The sequence below is a fragment of the Mustela nivalis genome, assembly GCF_964662115.1.
Source record: "Mustela nivalis genome assembly, chromosome: 10".
Taxonomy (NCBI): Eukaryota; Metazoa; Chordata; class Mammalia; order Carnivora; family Mustelidae; genus Mustela; species Mustela nivalis.
In genome coordinates this window covers 97298064-97317798 of record NC_139029.1, presented here as the reverse complement: position 1 = coordinate 97317798, position 19735 = coordinate 97298064, and the positions used below count along the sequence as shown (strand labels likewise).

General features: G+C 43.3%; 1 protein-coding gene across 2 annotated transcripts in view; it reads right to left on the bottom strand.

The window, feature by feature from the left end:
- Positions 1–12398: 12398 nt before the first annotated feature.
- TBX15 (T-box transcription factor 15) overlaps positions 12399–19735 on the bottom strand; it is a 103299-nt gene continuing 95962 nt past the window's right edge. For both annotated transcript variants that reach the window (XM_082685215.1, XM_082685216.1), the window contains exon 8: positions 12399–14892. In XM_082685215.1, coding sequence (XP_082541341.1) covers positions 14108–14892 — 785 coding nt within the window. In that variant the 3' untranslated portion in view covers positions 12399–14107. The remainder of the gene's footprint in view (positions 14893–19735) is intronic.

Below are 19735 nucleotides of genomic sequence, written 5' to 3'. Positions count from 1 at the left end.
CAAGAAACATTGCCAAAGGCAAGGGAAGCAAGGGCAAAAATGAACTATCAGGACTTCATCGAGATCAAAAGCTTTTACAAAGCAAAGGAAACAGTTAACAAAACCAAAAGACAACTAACAGATTGGGAGAAGATATTTGCATATGGTGTATCAGGTAAAAGGCTAGTATCCAAAATCTGTAACAAACTTACCAAACTCAACACCTAAAAAAGAAATAATCCAGTCAAGATATGGGCAGAAGATAGGAATAGACATTTCTGCAAAGAGGACATCCACATGGCCAAAAGACACATGAAAAAGCATTCAACTTAACTCTGTATCAGGGAAACACAAATCAAAACCACAGTGAGATACCACCTCACACCAGTCAGAATGGCTAAAATTAACCAGTCAGGAAATGACAGATGTTGGCGAGAATGCACAGAAAGGGGAAACCTCCCACATTTTTGGTGGGAATGCAAGTTTGTGCAGCCACTCTGGAAAACAGTATGTGGGTTCCTCAAAGAGTTGAAAATAGAGCTACCTATGTCCCAGTAATGATACTACTGGATATTTACCCTAAAGATACAAATGTAGTGATCCAAAGGGGCATGTGCACCTGAATGTTTATAGCAGCAGTGTCCGCAATAGCCTAACTATGGGAAGAACCTAGAGGTCCATCTACATACATACAATGGAATACTATGCAGCCATCAAAAAGCAATCTTGCCATTTACAATGTGGATCGAACTAGAGAGTATTATGCTGAGTGAAGTAAGTCCATCAGAGAAAGACAATTATCTTATGATCTCCTGATAGGAGGAATTTGAGAGGCAAAGTTGGGGATTTGGTGGGCAGGGAAGGAAAGATGAAACAAGATGGTCTCGGGAGGGAGACAAACCATAAGAGACTCTTAATCTCACAAAACAAATGAGGGTTGCTGATGGGATGGGGGTTTGGATTGGGTGGTTGAGTTATGGACATTGGGAAGGGTATGTGCTATGGTGGGTGCTGTGAAATGTGTAAACATGGCGATTCACAGACTTGTAACCCTGGGGCAAATAATACATTATATGTTAATAAAAAATGTCTTTAATTAAAAAAAAGGAAAGAACTAAAAACCAACTGAATGCATATGTAGATGAGAGGACATATGAGTGTGTGGGCTGAAGAGTCTTAGGAAAAGAATCTAGAAAGATATATACCAACAACAATAGGTCAGGAAAAATGAATTATTGAAAATGCTATTGCATTTGCTTTGTTACAGCAAGCAGGAATAATTTTGCAAATTAGAAAAAGAATATGTAAAGAAAATTTTTAATTCTCATGAAGTCAGTTCATAATTAATATAGCACCTTTGACTCCAGTACTGTGCTATGTGCCATCAAGAATATAAAAGAAAACCTCCTTATATACTCAAGTATTACTTACTATGAGAGTCTATCTATTTATCATCTATCCATCTATTATCTATCTATTTACCTACCTATCTATATTATAAACACTACTCACACCCAAGTAATCAAGTCCTTCCCATTTCATACATAAAAGAGCCATCATTACTCCTATTTCACAGAGAAGGGAAACTGAGGTTCGGAAAGTTCAGTGCCAGCAAGACAAGGGAACTGGATGCTGGCCCTAAACCCAGGAATCTTCACTAAATGCCTAAAAGCAAGTGTCTTCTTTGTAAAGAAGAAAAGATATTTCAGTAAAAATTCATCAAGAAGCATTGAGAAGTGCTTGGTGAAGAGGAGATACCTGGAGTTCTCAAGTCTGACTTTCTACACAAGTGAAATCTATCAGCTTATTGCTGATCTTGATTTTCAACTACTTCTTTAAACATAATCTATTGCAAAGATGGACCAAATATCATAAACAAGACCCATCTATGTTTCATGGAGCATCAGAGATGGCAGAGACCCTAAAAACCACCTCTTGTCACATCTCTATTTTTAAGACAGGGAAACAACACCCAGAAAGGCCTGAAGACTGTCATACAGCTGACCTGTGGCAGGAATAGGACTTGAATCTGTGACCTTTCCATCACATTTACACCATGCTCATCCTCGTGAATGACCCGGTGACACAACAAACTCGTACTGTTGATGAGGAAGGTGCTCCCACCAATTCCAGTCAGACGTTGGTTCAACATCCCCCAAATCAGCCTTGATGAATCAGTCATTCTCCTCTAGTTGCATCTTTCTTTCTTTCTTTTTTTTTTTTTTGGTTAAAGATTATTTATTTATTTATTTATTTGACAGACAGCAACCACAAGTAGGCAGAGAGGCCGGCAAAGAGAGAGAGGAAGAGAAGCAGGCTTTCCGCTGAGCAGAGAGTCCGATGCTGGGCTCGATCCCATTTCCCTGGGATCACGACCTGAGCCAAAGGCAGAGGCTTTAACCCACTGAGCCACCCAGGTCCTCCTAATCACGCCTTTCTTGAAAGAGATTGCTATCCTATTATTTTCTATCAGGAAGACAGATGGGAAAACACCATCACAACTAGCATATACCAAGTGCCTGTTACACAGCCCTCACTGAGAGATGGATTTTTTATTATATTATCTCTAATAACAGGACATAGATTATGATCTCCATTTTACAGCCACTAAATGACAGAACCAAAGGCTCAAATCCAGGCCTTTTAAAAATATGCCAAGGATATGTTCCCTATGTGTTGTCTTCCATGTAGCAGGAGAAGAAAAGAAAAAGAAAAATGAAATTGGCTATGGCCCAAAGACTGTAGCTTCTTTAGAAGCAAAACATGCTAATAAAATCTCTGCTTCCAGGAGTGGGGAGTCAATGAAAATCAAAAAAGAGTGCATTTCATTCTGTCATCTTCTGACCTATAAAACTGAGTTAGAAGACTAGACTCCTGGAGAGTCACCACCTCCGGGCTCTATAAGAGTCTCTGTTCATTTCTCAGTGTTCCAGATTTCTGAAGATTTTGTTTTCAGGCCAGCTTCCTGCTCTCCTCTAATCACAGCAGCACTCCATTCTGTGCTTGGACAATCTGTGAAATCTGCACTCCCTTGGAGCTGATGATAGGTCTCAGGCTTAAAACTTCTACAAATTCCGTCCTCTTAGTTTCCTGAGGTGGCCACTGAGGAGAGCTGAAAACAAACTTGTCGCACCTCAGTTAAGTCTAAGTGTTAGTCTACCGCCCTTCCACGTCCTCCTTAATGTCTCCTACTTCCAATCAGTTCTAGGGCTTAATGCATTGGGGAAAAAAATGGTTTTCTATGCACCAGCAGGTCCCATTAAAGCTCATACTCCTACAGTACAATTCTTTGCAAAGCAGCATTTTCCAAGATAATGAGCTGGAATGAATAAATCCCCTACTGCTGGTTCTTCTTTAATTATTTCCCTAAACAGAAAGGACTATGTCATTGAAAGTATAAAACACACCTAGAAAAATATTCTTCAGTAAAGTGCACCAGAATCAAGGTGTGACATCCCCAAGAACAGCCAAGTCACAAAAGAGTTAGTCATGCTAGAGGCCAAGTTAAACAACTCATAATTTTGGATCTCTGGGTCCTGCTAAGACTCTTGAGTGTGGGCTTATGAAATGCCTGACCAGGCAAGACGGCCCCTGTTGAATCTTGCTTGACTTGGCCATTGCATGGGTAACTCTTCTATGATTTGGCCTTTCCCACACATCTCACACCTTCCTACAAGTGACCTTTTCACTCTGTGCTTGGCTTTTCTATGGTGGGTTAAGTGTCTGCACACATTCACGTCACCAGGTTTGTGGTGTGAAGATGACGTGGTATTGCTCTCCAGATTTGCAAGAAGGACTGAAGTTCTTTTTTAGTTCATACAATTTTTTCTCAAATAATTATGGGTAAAAAGGATATTGTAAGAGGATGTATGCCCTACTTGTAGCTCTTTGAGCTGCCTCTTGTAGCTCTTTGAGCTTCCCAGCGCTTTTTATCAAACTGAGCTTCCACATATCCAGTGGTGCCTACTCCACTGGACTCCAAATCTTAGGCCATGCCTTGTTATTTTCTACCATTCAGAGCCATTTCTTTGATACAAAATTTCCCAAACTTCTACACATAATCTGCATCATGCAGCACTGGGCACCTGCAATTCCTTATAACATTGCTTTAGGTCACCCGGATTACAGTCATTGGTCCTTCACTTATCCTATGTCTGTGGTAAGCGGTCTTACTTGTAAGCATCTGTTGTCATCTCCAAGAAGTCTTCCTTGAACTCTGGATTGACCCAGCTGCTTCTCTTCTGTGCACCTGTAGCATCCATATTCATCTCTCTCATAGCATTTCCTCACCACAATAATTGTTTGTGTTTATGGTCTGTCTCCACGCTGGGCTGTGAGCTCCGAAATTGTATGGACTAGCTCTTATTTATCTATACATTACAAACATCTAACACTATGTCCTGCACAATAAAGTTGTTCATGTTGATGAGCCATTGTCAAAGACTTGACTGAATGAATTTGTGTGAATGTTATTTTCATGCCTGCAAATTAATTCTACTTCAGAAACTCATTTTGTTGTCAGTATTACTTTGTCATGATATATTAAGTATGCCTTGTGTTGACATTCAAATAAAAGGACACACATCCAACTGAAGTTGTCACTGCACGAAAACTAATTAGTTTAACTCTCAAAGGGTAATTTGATTTACCAGGTCTTGTAGAGGGCTGAAGTTCCCCATGTTTTTTCCTTGTAAGAGACAAGTACTTTGGCAGCCACTCTGGACTATCCTTTAGTTTGGTCTATGGTTCAATATTCTCTGACAATATCTTCCTTAAATCTTCCCCAAAGGCTCTGCTGGTCTTCATAGACATTATCAAACCAAAATGTCTGATATGCCACATTACTACCAGCATGCTCCTGTCTTATATATAGACCCAGAGATAATCTTTGCCAATATCAACACCTTAAGTTCCCATGAGGATATTTCTATTCAGCTACATAATAAAGGATATCACTTAGTGTTTAAGTCTCAAGGAGTCTTATATCCTGATGCTTTGAGTATACAAATGAGTCTTTCCAATTCTGAATCCTCTGGCTTTTGCCCTAATAATTTTATTACAGTTGCAATCTCCTCTAATTCTGAATGGTTAAAGGAGCCTTGCCCTGGTCACTTTTCAGGAGAATGAGCCCAAGTTAGGGTGGGGCGTGGAAAGCTTAATGTGAAGACATATGTAAGCACACATCACAAAGAAACCCAACCAACATTTAAGAAAAAGACTTTACTGGTGAAGCATTAAGTCCTCTGCAGACCAGCATAGCCTGATAATGGAATATGGAACCCATGACCATTTGCCTAGGTGTTTCTGGGAATCACTTTTGGATGATGGGATTGCTAAACTGGTTCTCTTCTGCAAAGAATACTGATTGGTGAAGGGACATGAGATGTTTGTTGGCTTGTGGTACTGGTTGTTTTGCTTTGTGAATGTCCTTCCTGTGGAGCATCACCAGCAGCATATTGAGGCCAAAATCTGGCACTGTCTGTCACAGGGTTAAACAGAGCATAGTTCCAAAAACCTAGTTTGGAAGCCATGTGGGAAGGTTTTACTGGGTCTTTGGGGATTGCACAGAACATTATTACATCATTAGGCATCCCATGCTCCTACTTGGAGGTAAAAAGTGTCATATGAAGACCTGCACATCTACAAACTGAGTAGAATGTGATACTGACACTCTAGAGAGATGACTCATATAACCATCTTCACTTTGCCTTGGCCTCAGCCCATTGAGTGATGCTAGGAATGACTGGGGCACTCACGTGGGCCCCTACTACTCTTGGCAACCCCCCACAGACAACTCCCTGGTTGACTGGAGCCACTTTTGTGGCTGGACCAGCCCTCATGGTTCTTACTGTGATTGCAAGGTACACATCAGAAACAATCATCAAGGAACTTTAAAAAACAAGGTTTTTCACAGGTCCTGGAGAGTACATAGCATTCCCAGAGCCACACAATGAGGTCACAAGAGACATGGACCTGACCTGGGACTCTGGCTTGCTGAGGCTGCAGGTGGGGTGCCTAGGTTTCTTGGGTTCACTCTTGATTGGTGAATATAAAACATAAGAGCAGGAATTAGAGAATGGGAAATGTAGGGTCACTCAAGTGGGCTTTTCTAAAACAGGGAACTTCACGGGCAGGGTGGCCTTTATTTGGTTGTGTAACTGGTGATATGTTTGGAGATGAATGTCTTTGAAAAACAGCAATCAAAAACTTACTGTTGGGCACCTATATTAACAATGTTTAAAAGCTAACTGTTAGGCACTTAACAGTACAGTGTCATGCTTATGATCTTTCTGGATGAAACCCAATGAGAACTGATTCCTTCCATACTGTAAGCTTTCTAAGGGCGGCAGGGAACATGACTTACCACCAGCATTCTCGGCATTTTGCCCAAGTAAATAAATATAAAAACAAAAATCCAGCTATATTTAGCTAACATATTAATAAATAGTGCAAATTCTGAATAGGACTGCCTGAGTGTGTCCTTGCACAAGATTGATGATCTTTGCAATTTTTCTTTTACCTATGATATGGGCATAATAATAATAATAATAATAATATTGCTTGCATGCAATAAGCACTTGACAAACATTTTTTGTTTCATAGTTGAATCTGCAAGATGTTTTAGGAGAATAAGAAGGAACGCCTACTGAAAGATACACCTTACTGATGAACTGACCTCTAGTGCAGTAAAGTCAGTTTCTTCAGATAGTTTCGCCAAACATTCAAGAAGCTGGGACTAGAAGTTAGCCTTACCTTTTTAGGAAAAATGGATCTTAGAAAATAATTGAAGACTGGTTCCAGGGTTTGTAGGGACTCTCTGATGCCCACTGAATCTGCCTCCTCTTCCTGAGCAATCACCTGGACTGCGTATTTCCCAGCTTCTCTCACAGATAGGTGTGGCCATTGGAGTTCAAACTACACAATCAGGAGGAAGTCACGTAACCAGTTCCAGGCCTGATTTATCTACCAAGTTCAAGTTTCTACTCTTTCTCCATCTGCTACCTGAACAGAGAGGTACCAAACATATGTGTTGAAGATAGCAGAGCCTAAAAGGAGCCTGGTTCCCGGGATCGCTGCTAGGAAGAGAGCAACTTAACCAGGAAGCGTGGGTTGAATTGCAAGATGAGTGAGAAATGAACAATAACGTGTTCCTATTTGAGGGTTTATCAGTTACATCATCCAGAGACAACTTAGGAGGGGCTTTCCCTGCCCATGGGAGGAGGGAGGATATGCAGTGTGGAAGGAAGGGGAAAATCTAAAAATCCTCTTCACGGAGCCCAGAAACTTCTTTAGAATGAGAACTGCAGGAGGGTTGACCGGGTCGTCCTTGGCAGTCCCCTTTGTCTGCTTCAGCTTCACTAGGTGAAAATACCAAAAAGGATTCAAAACCTTTTTGGTTTTCTATGCCTCTGCAGGGCCTGCAATAAAGTCTAATAAAAGCAGAAAGTGTGAGTAGGAAGCATCTGAAGTGGGAAATGCCGTTAGGCTGGCCCATAAAAGATGAGTGCTATGAGCAGTAAAATGAGCTAAGAAGGAAAACATGATGAATGTTTTCTCGGCCTTAAACAGCAATATCTCCTTTCACAGTCCCACGTGGCACTGCACGCCTGGCTAGAGAAGCAAGGGGCCCTATGCTGAGCTTGACACAGGGACCATGGCAGTAAACCTGTGCCTAGGGGACCCGGTGGGTTTGGGAGACGGAGCTCAACTCCTCCATCACCTCCCTGGCCCTTTCCAGGATGAAGGCTCCCACTGAGACACTGGAGGAAATCCTGACTTGCCCAAGTTACAGAACTAGAACATTTCACATAAGGAAAGGAAATCCAGAGTCATGGTACCCAGAGCAGCAGGGAGAACAACTGACTTAAGAGATTTGAGATTTGACTTAAAAAAGTGAACATCCTCTCCCCTCTGCCCACTGCCATAACTCATTGTCCCATAGAGAACATACTTGTCTTAACTGTGCTGCTTCCCACTCTCACACCCAGACACCTCTCTCTTCAGTGTACGTGTGGTTTCCAGTTCTTCAAACAATAATTCAAATTCGCCCTCCTCCAGGAACACTTCTCTTTCTTATAGTCCCTTTGAATCTCATTTTTAGAAAAACATAACAGTAGAAAGACCTGGGCTGGAGCCCTGTCTTTGTTACTTACAAGCTCTGTGATTTTGTACACATTGCTAATCTCTATGAGTTTCTATTTCCCCATCTATAAAATAAGGATTAAAATACAAATTCTGTAGGGTAGTTGCAGGATTAAAGGATAAACTTGCATAATGTGTAACATGCAATAAAAACTCAGTAAAAATGTGTTTCCTTCTAACATTTTGCAGAATATATGGTCATTACCACAGATGTAATACTTTCACTGTTCACTGTTTCATATGTACATATCTTGACTTCTTGACCAAGCTAAAATTTTTTTTAATTTAAGATTTTATTTGTTTATTTGACAGAGAAAGAGAGTGCACAAGCAGTGGGAGCGGCAGATAGAGGAAGAAGCAGGCTCCCCGCTGAGCAGGGAGCCCAATGCAGGACTCAATTCCAGGACTCCGGGATCATGACCCTAGCTGATGGCAGACGCTGAACTGTCTGAGTCACTCAGGCTCCCCGAAGCCAAAATCCTGATGGTAGGAAATTTTCTACATGTCTGCATTATATAGAACAGTTCAGAGAAAATTATGGAATACCAAGCCATATTTAGTACTTTTCTTGTTACTTGGTGTTCATAATTCATCTGGTTGTTATTAATTAATTGATAGTTTGATCATTAGTGTTAATCTTTTGACAAAGTAAGATAGAAGGGATGGATGACTCTCATCCTTGACCAAGGAAGTCATGAAACTAAGACTTTACTGGGGCCATGGAGAAGACAGATTCAGATTGAAGGTGTCTCTAAATGGCTCTGGTCCCAGAAGGCCAGCAGCCAGGTTTCAGCAAATAAGGACCAATGCTACAAAGAACAAAAATCCCCAGCCTCAGATGATGCGAGACCAGCAGACCACCACCTCTGGTGAGGATCTGGCTGCCCTCCGTGTAAGTTGGAGAAAGCAAATTCTGAGATGACGTCCGCATGTGTACTTGCTCAGAAGTCGTCTCCTTAGAACAGGCCTCTCAGAAAACCCTATTTAAATGATTCCTTATCCTCATTCCCCTATCACTCTCTATCATTCTGTTGTTTGCAATCCCCTTGAGATGACTCTTGGAATCTGAAATTATATTATTCATTTGTCTTCTAGGGTCTCCCATAGCCATCTCTCACTAGACCATGAACTCCTCAGAATCAAGAATGTGTCTAATTGTTCACCTCTATGTCCTCATGCCAAGGGCAGTGCTTGATATAGACTAGGCATGAAATGTTTATTGACATTGTTTAATGTTTATTGACATTGAACCAGATGAACTAATGTAGCCAGTCATAGGTACGGTCCTCTCTGGAAATCAGATCTCCAACCAACAACCGTAAGCACCAACACTTTGTGAAAATTTAGCATTGTGGCTGGGTTTCCTTAGGAGGACAACTCTCCTTTAGTTTATTGAATGCAAATTAGTACAGCAGAGCTTCTCTGGAATTCTCCAAGTGCTAAGCAATGAATCAAACATTTGGCATCAGCCAAGCACGTCTACCCTTCCATGTCTACCCTCTATGTGCTCACTAATGATGAACTGTTTCACAGAAGATACTATTAGTCTATGAGCTACAAGAAGGTTCTGAACTCTTTTTTATTAAATTACAAGGCTTGAATTGAGATGCTATCATTTTCCTCCAAAACTTATTTATTGATTGACTTTTAAGTTGTTATTTCATTCTTAACCTGCCATTCCTTCTAAAAAAATTCCAAAAATTCCAAGCATTGGGACACCTGTGTGGCTCAGCTGGTTAAGAGATGCCTTCAGTGCAGGTCATGATCCCAGTGTGCTGGAATAGAGTCCCGAATCAGGCTTCTGGTTCCATAGGGAGCCTGCTTCTCCCTCTGCCTCTGCCTGCCACTCTGCCTGCCTGTGCTCTCTCTCTCTCTCTCTCTCACTCTAACAAATAAATAAAATCTTTAAAAATAAATTAATAAAAAATAAAAAATAAAAATTCTGAGCATCATTCAAACTCCATCATTCTACCCCCCTCCTTCCCCCCCCACAGTGAAAACAGTTCCAACCTCACCTTCTTACCCTAAGCATCGCCTCTGAATTTTTAGTCTTTCACATCATTTGCCCCATAGGCACATGACTGCCTAGAAAGTAAACCTTTCAAGAAAGAAGCTCTCACATACATTTTTTTTTTTAACTCCTTCATTATGTACTAGTGGATACTGGCAAGCTATTATGTGAGTTAAATTTGTATTACTCTGCCCTGGAATGCCATATGAAGGATAAGCTTTGTTCATTTGAGCCCATTAATTTGGAGTGAGTGATAATTCAGCCGTGCAACAATCTTGCCCTATCCTTGAAAAACGGACTTGGCCAACAAATTCAGCAGTAAAAATGACTATGTGTTGAGAATCTGTACTGGGCTACGAACTTTCCAAGGATGCAAAGAGGAACAAGACAGACTTTTGTCCAGAAACATGAGTAAGGGCAGAAGAGCTTTCTAATAGCTCTTTATATATACTCATTGTGCCTATCATAAAGAATTTTCACCATTCCATTAAAGAGAATTGAGTACAGCATATTCTTGAAAATTTTGTATCCAGTTTGTTAAAAGAAATATTTTTATTACTTTACCATTTATAAAGACACATGCCATAATTGAGATGTAATTGATTTGGTGTTCTAATTAATCCAAATTACAGAAAATTTCTGTACTTAACACTCATAAATGACTATTGAAATTCTTACTCTGTTCAATGAAAATACAGAAATTTCTCTTTTTTTGAAGATTTTATTTATTTATTTGACAGACAAAGATCACAAGGCAGAGAGGGAGTTGGAGAGGGGGAAGGCAGGTTCCCTGCCAAGCAGAGAGCCAGATGCAGGTCTCAATCCCAGGCCCCTGAGATCATGACCTGAGCCAAAGGCAGAGGCTTGACCCCTGAGCCATGCAGGTGAACCTAAAATATGGAAATTTCTATGTAAAGTTTGCTCCTTGGCATATGATGATTATCTGTAACCTGAAACCTCAAACACTAACAATGCATAATATTTGGTATGCAGCTAAATCAGAAAGAAATAACTATAAGCTTTATATGTAGTTGTTTTCAGTCTGCCCTTATGAATCAAAGGTTGACTGCAAGATTTCCACATAAATGGTACCTTTTTAAGTCTTGAGACATGTCACACCTACAATCCATGGAGATTCTCATCAGCTATTGCTCCAGGTCTTCCGGCAACCATGTAATAGCTGATGGAAACTGTCCAGCCTTTCAGTCTTTGAAGTCATCTATAAAACCAATGCTATGATAAAAGTGTTTGCTCCCCCAAACCAAGCTCCATTTCTGGTGAATGAGTGTGGTAGTGGACAACCTGACCCCCCCAAATCAAGCCCAGGTAAAAAGGGGCAGTGGGCTCCCAGTGTCATTGTCTAGGGGGAAACAGTCCAACCACTGGTCTCCCATTTGCAAAACAATACTTCCTACCCTGTCCATCCCCCAGTGGTTACTGTGAGGATCAAATGAGAAAATATTGGTGGGGGGAGAAAATATGAGAAAGTGCTTCTAAGTGGAACAGTCTGAGGTGCTTTGTTGGTCTCTTCTAAGTTGTCATTTGGTAGGGGGCGATTCAAAAATCCCTCCCTCCAGGGGCTGTGGAGGCGCTTTTAAAGTGGGGCCGGGGTGGTGGGAGGGGTGGGGAGAAGGGGGGTGTAAGTGTATGATCAAACAGCCTCAGACCCACGCTCACCTCACTGCCTCAGGACACAACTTCTTTCCTGATTGTCCAAGTGCCCAACGGGATGGCGGGGGTGGGGCTGGGGTGCTCAGGCAGCAGAACCAGGCACAGACCCAGAGCTCCAATGGCTAGCTCAATCACTTGCTACATGAGGGCCTGCATCCCATACGTATTTTTTTAAAGCTTGTTTCCAGATCTCTGAAATGATGATCAAAATAACACCTATCTCACAGAACTATGGGGGAATGAGCTGACATACGCATATAAAGAACGGTTTCACGCACAGGGCACAGGGCCGGGACGAGGGTCGCTGTTGGACTGGCTGGATTCTGTGGCTGACACAAAAGCAAACAGCCCTAGAGTCAGACCTGGTTTCAAGTCCTCGTTCCCTCTCTGACCGGCTCTTCGATCGCGGAGAACCCACTCAACCTCACTGGAGCTTAGTTACTAGTCAAAATGAGGATGAAGAAATCTGCTTGAGGAGGTCTACATAAAGATCACGCCAAGCAGCAGAGACGTGAGTGCCATGCTCACTGTAAAGCACAATGCAAATGCATACACTGCTATTTACTTAATCCGTACAAACACGCCATAAGACAATTGCAAAGATTTTATTTAGCGGCTTTCTGTGCTTGGCACTTAGAAACAGAGTTCCGTGCATAAGGGCAAATTTTTTATACACCTTTACTTCATACATATTTTACATACCCTTTTTATTGCCCCCTTTTTTAATATTCATAATATTGGATTCCCCACTAGGCACATAAATACATTTATCTACAACACCTCAAAACCAAAAATCTTAATAATATCTGTTATTATTTTACTTGGTATTATTTGCATTTCCACACCACTTAAAAAGTTTAGCTTGCACCAAACTTCACTTGTTTTCTTAACATTAAAGGATCTGAAAGGGAAGGGAAAGATGAAGGAAAAAACCCCAAACTTCAAAATGCAATGAACTATTTGGAAAAAACTGGAGATCTAAGGGCAGGTGGAGGGATGGAGAAGACCCATCTGTAATTCCCTGGATGCGCCCGGATGTCTCCTGCCGCAGGGGGGCTATGGAGCAGGCGATCCAGGTCAGGTGTCTGGATCTGGCATGTGGAGGGCCAGGCCTCTTTATGTCACCTCTGCGCTTCGTATCATCTGTCGGGCTTATAACACCCTTCCTTCTTCATACTCCTTCCGGTCCCCCTCCCCTGCCAGCTGCAGGCTCTGGAATTAGCACTGCCCATGCAGGGCACCCCCCCCCTCTGGAAAACAGTGGTCAGAGCTGCAGGATCGAAGTGCATTCCTTGCCCCTGTCCCTGTCACCAGTGCCCTGACTCCGCATAATGTCCCAGAGAGGTTTATTCCTCGGTGATGCCACGATTCTTTCTAGAACCTGTAGGGGGAAAGAAGTGGGGACCAAACCAAAACCAATTTCCTCCATACATTACAACTCTCACCATTGCTCACACTTCCTCTCTCAGTCTTGCTTTCCACCTCTCTCTCTTGCTCACTACTCCTTCTCTTCCTTTCTCCTTCGGCTGCTCTTACTCCCTTTTCAGAGGCACCCCTTGGAACGTCAGCGATAGCACGCCAAGTGAGGAGAGCCAAAGTTCAAAAGCAATCATTTTCAGGAAGCCAAGTCCAGTTGTAGTGCTGATGCCTGTCTACCCTCATGGACCAGAAGGGGCTCCAGAATACACGGTTCGTTCCAGAAACGGGGTGGGCTACGGGGCAGAAAGGTTGACGGCCATTGCTGCCCCAGTCCATCTACTGCTGTAGGGATGGGATTCCTGGTGAAAGTCCCCACCTGGGCCCCCCTGCACAGAGTTCACACCCTTCCAAGTCAGTGTGCGTGTGTGTTGGTGTAAGAGTGTGTGAATATATATGTGTGTGTATGCATGCATGCACGTATGTATGTATGTATGTTTGTATGTATGCATGTACAGGTAGGTCTGTATTCATGTCAGGGTAACTTTTCATGGCTGCTACATGCTAGTATCTCCCTTAACATTATTATAAAATGATTATTCAGTTTCTTCAAAGGCCACTCTGGAGTAGGCAATGCTTTATAAAACTAAGGTTTGGGAAGGCAGGAGAATGGCCACTGAGTCGGAGATGACTCCACTGCAAGTATTTCCTTCAGTGCCTTAAATGTCTTTTGTTGTTCTTGGGTATGTGCTTTCTTCCTCCAGAAAAAACAAAAAACAAAAAACACAGTTCCCGTTTTTCAAAGGCTTCGGCTCCCAGAAAGGAAGATCTGCTCATGGAGACACTGGGCCCCTGCTGCAGTGGGCTCCCTGGTGCTCGGACAGGCCATTAAACCATGTGCACGGACATCTGGGAGGAGGAGCCTGGGACCGCCCCGTACTGCCGGCCATCACAGGTGTTGGTCGCCTGCTGGTTATTGGGCGAAGGGCTGATCATGTGCATGCTGTGCTCCATTCCTGTGGGCAGGTACTGCCTCTCGCCAAAGGCCCCATTGGAAGGAGAAGAACAGAGTAAAGTGCTTTGAGAGGCGCTCAGTTTTTCTGGGCTTGCAGCTAGCCTGGGAGAAGTGGGGAAATTGTATCCATAGAGATTGTAAGGATTGTGGAGAGAGAAGGCGTTGTAGGAGCTCTGCTGCATGTGGCTGCCCCCAAACATATGTGGTGATGAGGAGCTGGAGGCCGCATTGCCGGCCTGCATGACATACTGGAACTGGGAAGTGGGGAAGGACCCCAGCTGGCCGCCGTAGGCTTCCATCTTGCTGTTGCTAGGCAACGAGGGAGGAGTCGGTATTCCTGAGATCAGGGATGGAGTCCTCTGAGGCATGAAGGTTTCTGAGGGCTGAGTGGCTGAAGCCGTGCCACTCTGGAGCCTGTTGTAGCCACTGTCACTCAGCCCTGGGTAGCTCTGCAAGGCTGCCATGTTGCTTCGGGCACATGGTGGATAATCAGAGAGGTTTAGATTGCACAGCTGGCTCTCTCGACAGCCCACATTGAAAGTGTTGGGGGCCAGATGAAATGTTGGAGGAGAACAGGATGGAGATAAAAGGTGAGAAGAAGCTGAAGGGGATGGTGTCCCAGTGCTGGAGGTGGTCGGGGATGTGCCTGTGCTGCCCCCTAAAAAATAAAAGGCGAATACCATTGAGCCAAAGGCCTTTTTTTAAATTAACGTATATTATTTGTTTCAGGGGTACAGGTCTGTGAATCATCAGTCTTACAAAGTCATAACACTCACCATAGCACATAACCCTCCCCAATGTCATCACCTAGTCACCCTATCCTTCCCCCATCTCCCCAACAGCAACCCTCAATTTGTTTCTTAAGATTAAGAGTCTCTTGTGGTTTGTCTCCCTCCCCAGTTTCATCTTCTTTCATTTTTTTCTCTCCCTATCCCGATGACCACCCCACCCTGCCTCTCCAATTCCTCATATCAGAGACACCATATGATAGTTGTCTTTCCCTGACTTGTTTCGCTCAGCATAATACCCTCTAGTTCCAACCATGTCGTTGCAAATGGCAAGCTTTCCCCTTTTGATGGCTGCATAATATTCCATTGTGTATATATACCATATATTCTTTATCCATTCATCTGTTGATGGACATCTAGTTTCTTCCCATAGTTTAGCTACTGTGGACATTGCTGCTATAAACATTTGGGTGCACGTGCCCCTTCGGATCACTACATTTATATCTTTAGGGTAAATACCCAGTAGTTTGATTGCTAGGTTGTACGGTATCTCTGTTTTCAACTTTTTGAGGAAACTCCATATTGTTTTCCAGAGTGAGTCAGAGGCCTTTTAAGAGGAGTCTCTGCAGGCCAGATGCAAGCCAGACAGCAGGTGCCCTCAAATGCCCAAGATGGGCTGATTTTTATAGAACCATCACTTTCTATTAACTCAGCAGATCTAGGTCAAGTGATTCTACCTGTGCACAGGTACATGGGCACACACACACACACACACACACAGTCCGAAAGAGGGGACACAAAAGAACACTAAACTCTTGTATCTGTATGTGTCCTCAAAGTCTTGTTTAAAAGGAAAGAATAAGCCCTCCAATATTGACTGCCATTTCTCATGAGCAAATTCACTTTCCAGTAAGACCTCTGACAATCAGCTTTAAAATCCACCAGCTCAGCTTCCCCCCATTGTGCATGGAAATGCATTAGCTACATATTGTCACCTGGGACTATTGCTGACCTTGCCATATTTAGTCCTCCAGCTAAAATCAAATCTCAGGCCCTCATTCAGAAAGGAAATGGGGTACTGGGGCAAGGTACCAAGTCAAGGCTGAGGCCTGGAAAGGCTGAGCAGGAGGGCCCAGGTATTATGAGGAGGTGAGGTGTGGGACCAAAGTCCTATCATATGAAAGACATTATGAGCACAACCAGAAGAGCTAGGTTAGCATAAAACAAAGCTAATCTGTAACTAAATCATTATAATTCAGAGGCTCTGCTAATCTCCCTCTAGAAAAGCTTGTCCTGTGTCTCAGAGATTGGAACCAAGACTGTAAATGTAGTTTGTGGATTTGGGATGTTTGTTAGGGCGAGTCCAGATAGGTCACAAAGTCAGAACCCCTCCTTTCTCCCAGCCTGCCATACAAAACCTCCATGTGACCCTGGGCACATCCCTATCTTCTCTGGGTTTCTTTATCCAGAAGATGAGAAACTGAATTGGATCCAGTAGTTCTCAAGCTAAGAGAAGCCACGAGTTTTAAGTTCCAGATCCCATCTCAGACCAACTACATGAGAACCAAAGGATTCTGATGTACAGCCAGGGTTGAAAACCAGTGATACCAACCAAATTCCTTATTTCAAAGCACCCAGCAGGGTGATTCTTAAACTTTAAGCTGTATGGGAATCACATGAAAAGCTTGTTAAAACAGATTGCTGACTCTACCCCCCAGGGCTTCTGATTCCACAGGTCTGGGGCAGGGCCCGAGAATTTGCATTTCTGAGACTGATGCTGATGTCTGGTCTGGAGACCACACTCCCAGGTGAGCAGACCTCCAGGTCCCTTTCATCTCCTCGAGTTCCTGACACTGTATTTGACAGAGTTGCTCCTCAGACATGGGGATGTTAGAACTGGATCGGGGGCTGAAGCAGCAACAAAGGGCCAGTTCAACTCAACTACTTACTTCACACGTGTTCTCAGATAGTTTCAGAAGGCAAAAATAACCCTTCCAAGCCTCCCCTTTCCCAGGGCTACGAAGCAACTGGGCAACAGCCCATCTTGCCCCACCCATTGGCAGTTAAAGGCAATGGTGAATGCTGGGGCTGCCAGACCTTTCATTTGAATTCCAGAATGGGAGGCTGCTCTGTCTTCCATATAAGAACTCTACCATGATGGAATCCCTCCTTTGGGACAAGGCTGGGAGCTTCCTGGGGTTGTGAGGGCCCTGATTCCCCCAAGGAACATGGTGCCCCTAGCTCATTCACAATTCTTGAGAGGATTCTTAGAACCTGAGCTGCTATAGAAGGGGAAAGGACATTTTAAGTGTAAAGGAGCAGAAATAAGGTTTTTAATCAGTGAGAGAAATGTGAAGAAAACTAGCAGGCTTCTGTAATGCTGAGATCCAAAGAAACCATCCACAGCATGTCAGGGAGGAGGGTCCAGATGTGCAAACCTAGGAGCAGATAACCTCAAAGAGAAACCTAAATTTCATTTTTAGCCTCAGCCTACACCCACAAATATGATAGTGGTATTGATTGGGGAAGTTCAAATTTAGCTCGTTAATAGTTTCTTCAGAGTTGATTTTCTACAAAACCCAACTAATATCATCTCTTCCTTGGTCAAAAAATTTCCCCCAACGAGGGGAAGAATAAATGAAACAAGATGGGATTGGGAGGGAGACAAACCATAAGTGACTCTTAATTTCACAAAACAAACTGAGGGTTGCTGGGGGGAGGGGGGTTGGGAAAAGGGGGGTGGGGTTATGGACATTGGGGAGGGTATGTGCTTTGGTGAGTGCTGTGAAGTGTGTAAACTGGGCGATTCACAGACCTGTACCCCTGGGGATAAAAATACATGTTTATAAAAAATAAAAAATTAAAAAAAAATCTGGACATAAAAAAAAAAATTTAAAAAAATTTCCCCCAATGAACTTCCAAAAATAGAAGAATAAACAATTGCTGATTTTAGAGTCATTTCCGGAAATTCTCCATCCTATTTCTTCTTTATGCCTTAAATTCCTTTAAGAGAGGTAAGATTTTTATTCCACAAATTGAGGTAAGGCAATATCGTATATATCAAGGTGAGAAGTAAACCAGACTAATTCCAGGTCCACTGGCCTCCTTTCAGCTCATGACCACAGGCAATGTGGGCTGCCTCTTCCTTCTCTTCATCTGTGACAGAGGGTCTCAAAATGACAGGCTTCTGTTTCTGTCCTTCTCAGAATTCTATTGGCATCTGAGATTAAATTTATGCTACAATGTGAATGACCAATAGCAAGGAATTTTCAAGGAACCATTTTGATGTAAAGGAGTTTGGGAAGGGGACGGCTGAGAAGCATGAGGAAGGACATCTCCTACTTCTTGTTTTTGGACCCCAGAGTGACCTGCCTCCAGGGCCTTATGGGAAATTCAGAGATTCCTGCTCTGCAAGTGGCACTCTACACTCCTCCTCTTCTACCCTAAACACTTTTAGCTTCAGGGAAATAAGTGCAATGGCACAAATGAGAAACTCGACTCCAGCTGTAAAGAGATTTGTGTTTTATGGGACATGTATCTGGTCTCCACTCTTTGAAAGTCCATCCTTGCTCTCCCCCAGATCTGGTGTTTATGCGGTCCCCGAAGAGACCGCCCGTTCAGCACACTGCACTGTCCTGCTCTAAGGATACTCCATCAGCTCTGGCCCTGGCCTCGCAGCAGGAAGGGCAAGATGGAGCAGATGACTTTTTACAACTCTAAATGGTTTTCTCAGATGGCCCAAGATGGAACGAATGGTACTGATTTAAGGCTGCAATTGGTTTCACTACAAAAAAATAAGAAGGGAACTATTAACAAGTTACAGGGATTTCTGCTGAGCAGATGAGAGAGGTACATGCTAAAAAGTGTGTAGTCAGCTTGCTTTTGGCTTTTAAATGACACTCCCTGGAAATGAGACTTGGTGGCCTGCTGCGTTTCAGGGGGTGGGAGCCCCCACATGAACTAGCGTTTGAAGAAACGCTGCTATGCACTTAAGAGTAGTCAGTACAAATAATAGCTCTTTCCATTGTCCACATAGAAAGAGCAGACTATGGTACATATTTTGCAGAAAAGCAAGCCAAGATACTGAGAAGTCGCTATTCTCTTACCTCACAGACTAGCGGTCGTTGTATGAGATGGAGAGAACCAGCCAAGGGCTAAATAAAGCCTCAGGAGGCAGGCAGTCCTCCCTGTGCATCTCAACGCCGGGCTGCCTTGAGGCCTCGCATCACAGAAGAGCTAGGGTAGAGTGGAAGGCCTGGGCACACTTCTACAGAGGGGTCAGAGCTGCCTCTCACAGGAAAAGCCTACCTCCCTTTCCTGCATAACAGTCTGACCTCATCCCCTCCCCGACGCTCTAAGAGTCTGGACTGAGACCTTATTTACTAGAGGAGCACGGACTACAGAGTTTTGGATTGCCCGGCCCTCTTACTGAGTATGGCATCTTGTGAGCGAGCCTCTCTATGGAAGTGGAATGTTGAGTGTCTCCCTCTGTAGGAATATTCTGAGAAACAGATGAAATAACATATAATATAAAGTGCACATAGGCATTAAGTATTTGTCAAAGTTCAGCACATTGTAAATACTGGTTCCTCTTCTCTGCTCTTCTGTAAGTGAAGAAGGAGAGAGGAATCCTAGGACATTCGGGTTCCAACTCTCAAGTGTTGGCTCCTATCCATGGAGCTGAGCCTCTTGGCCTCCCCGCAGCTAGGTCACAGCTAGGTACCCGGATGTAACAGGCTGCCTTCATGGCTGTGAATGATGGAGCTGTGGGCC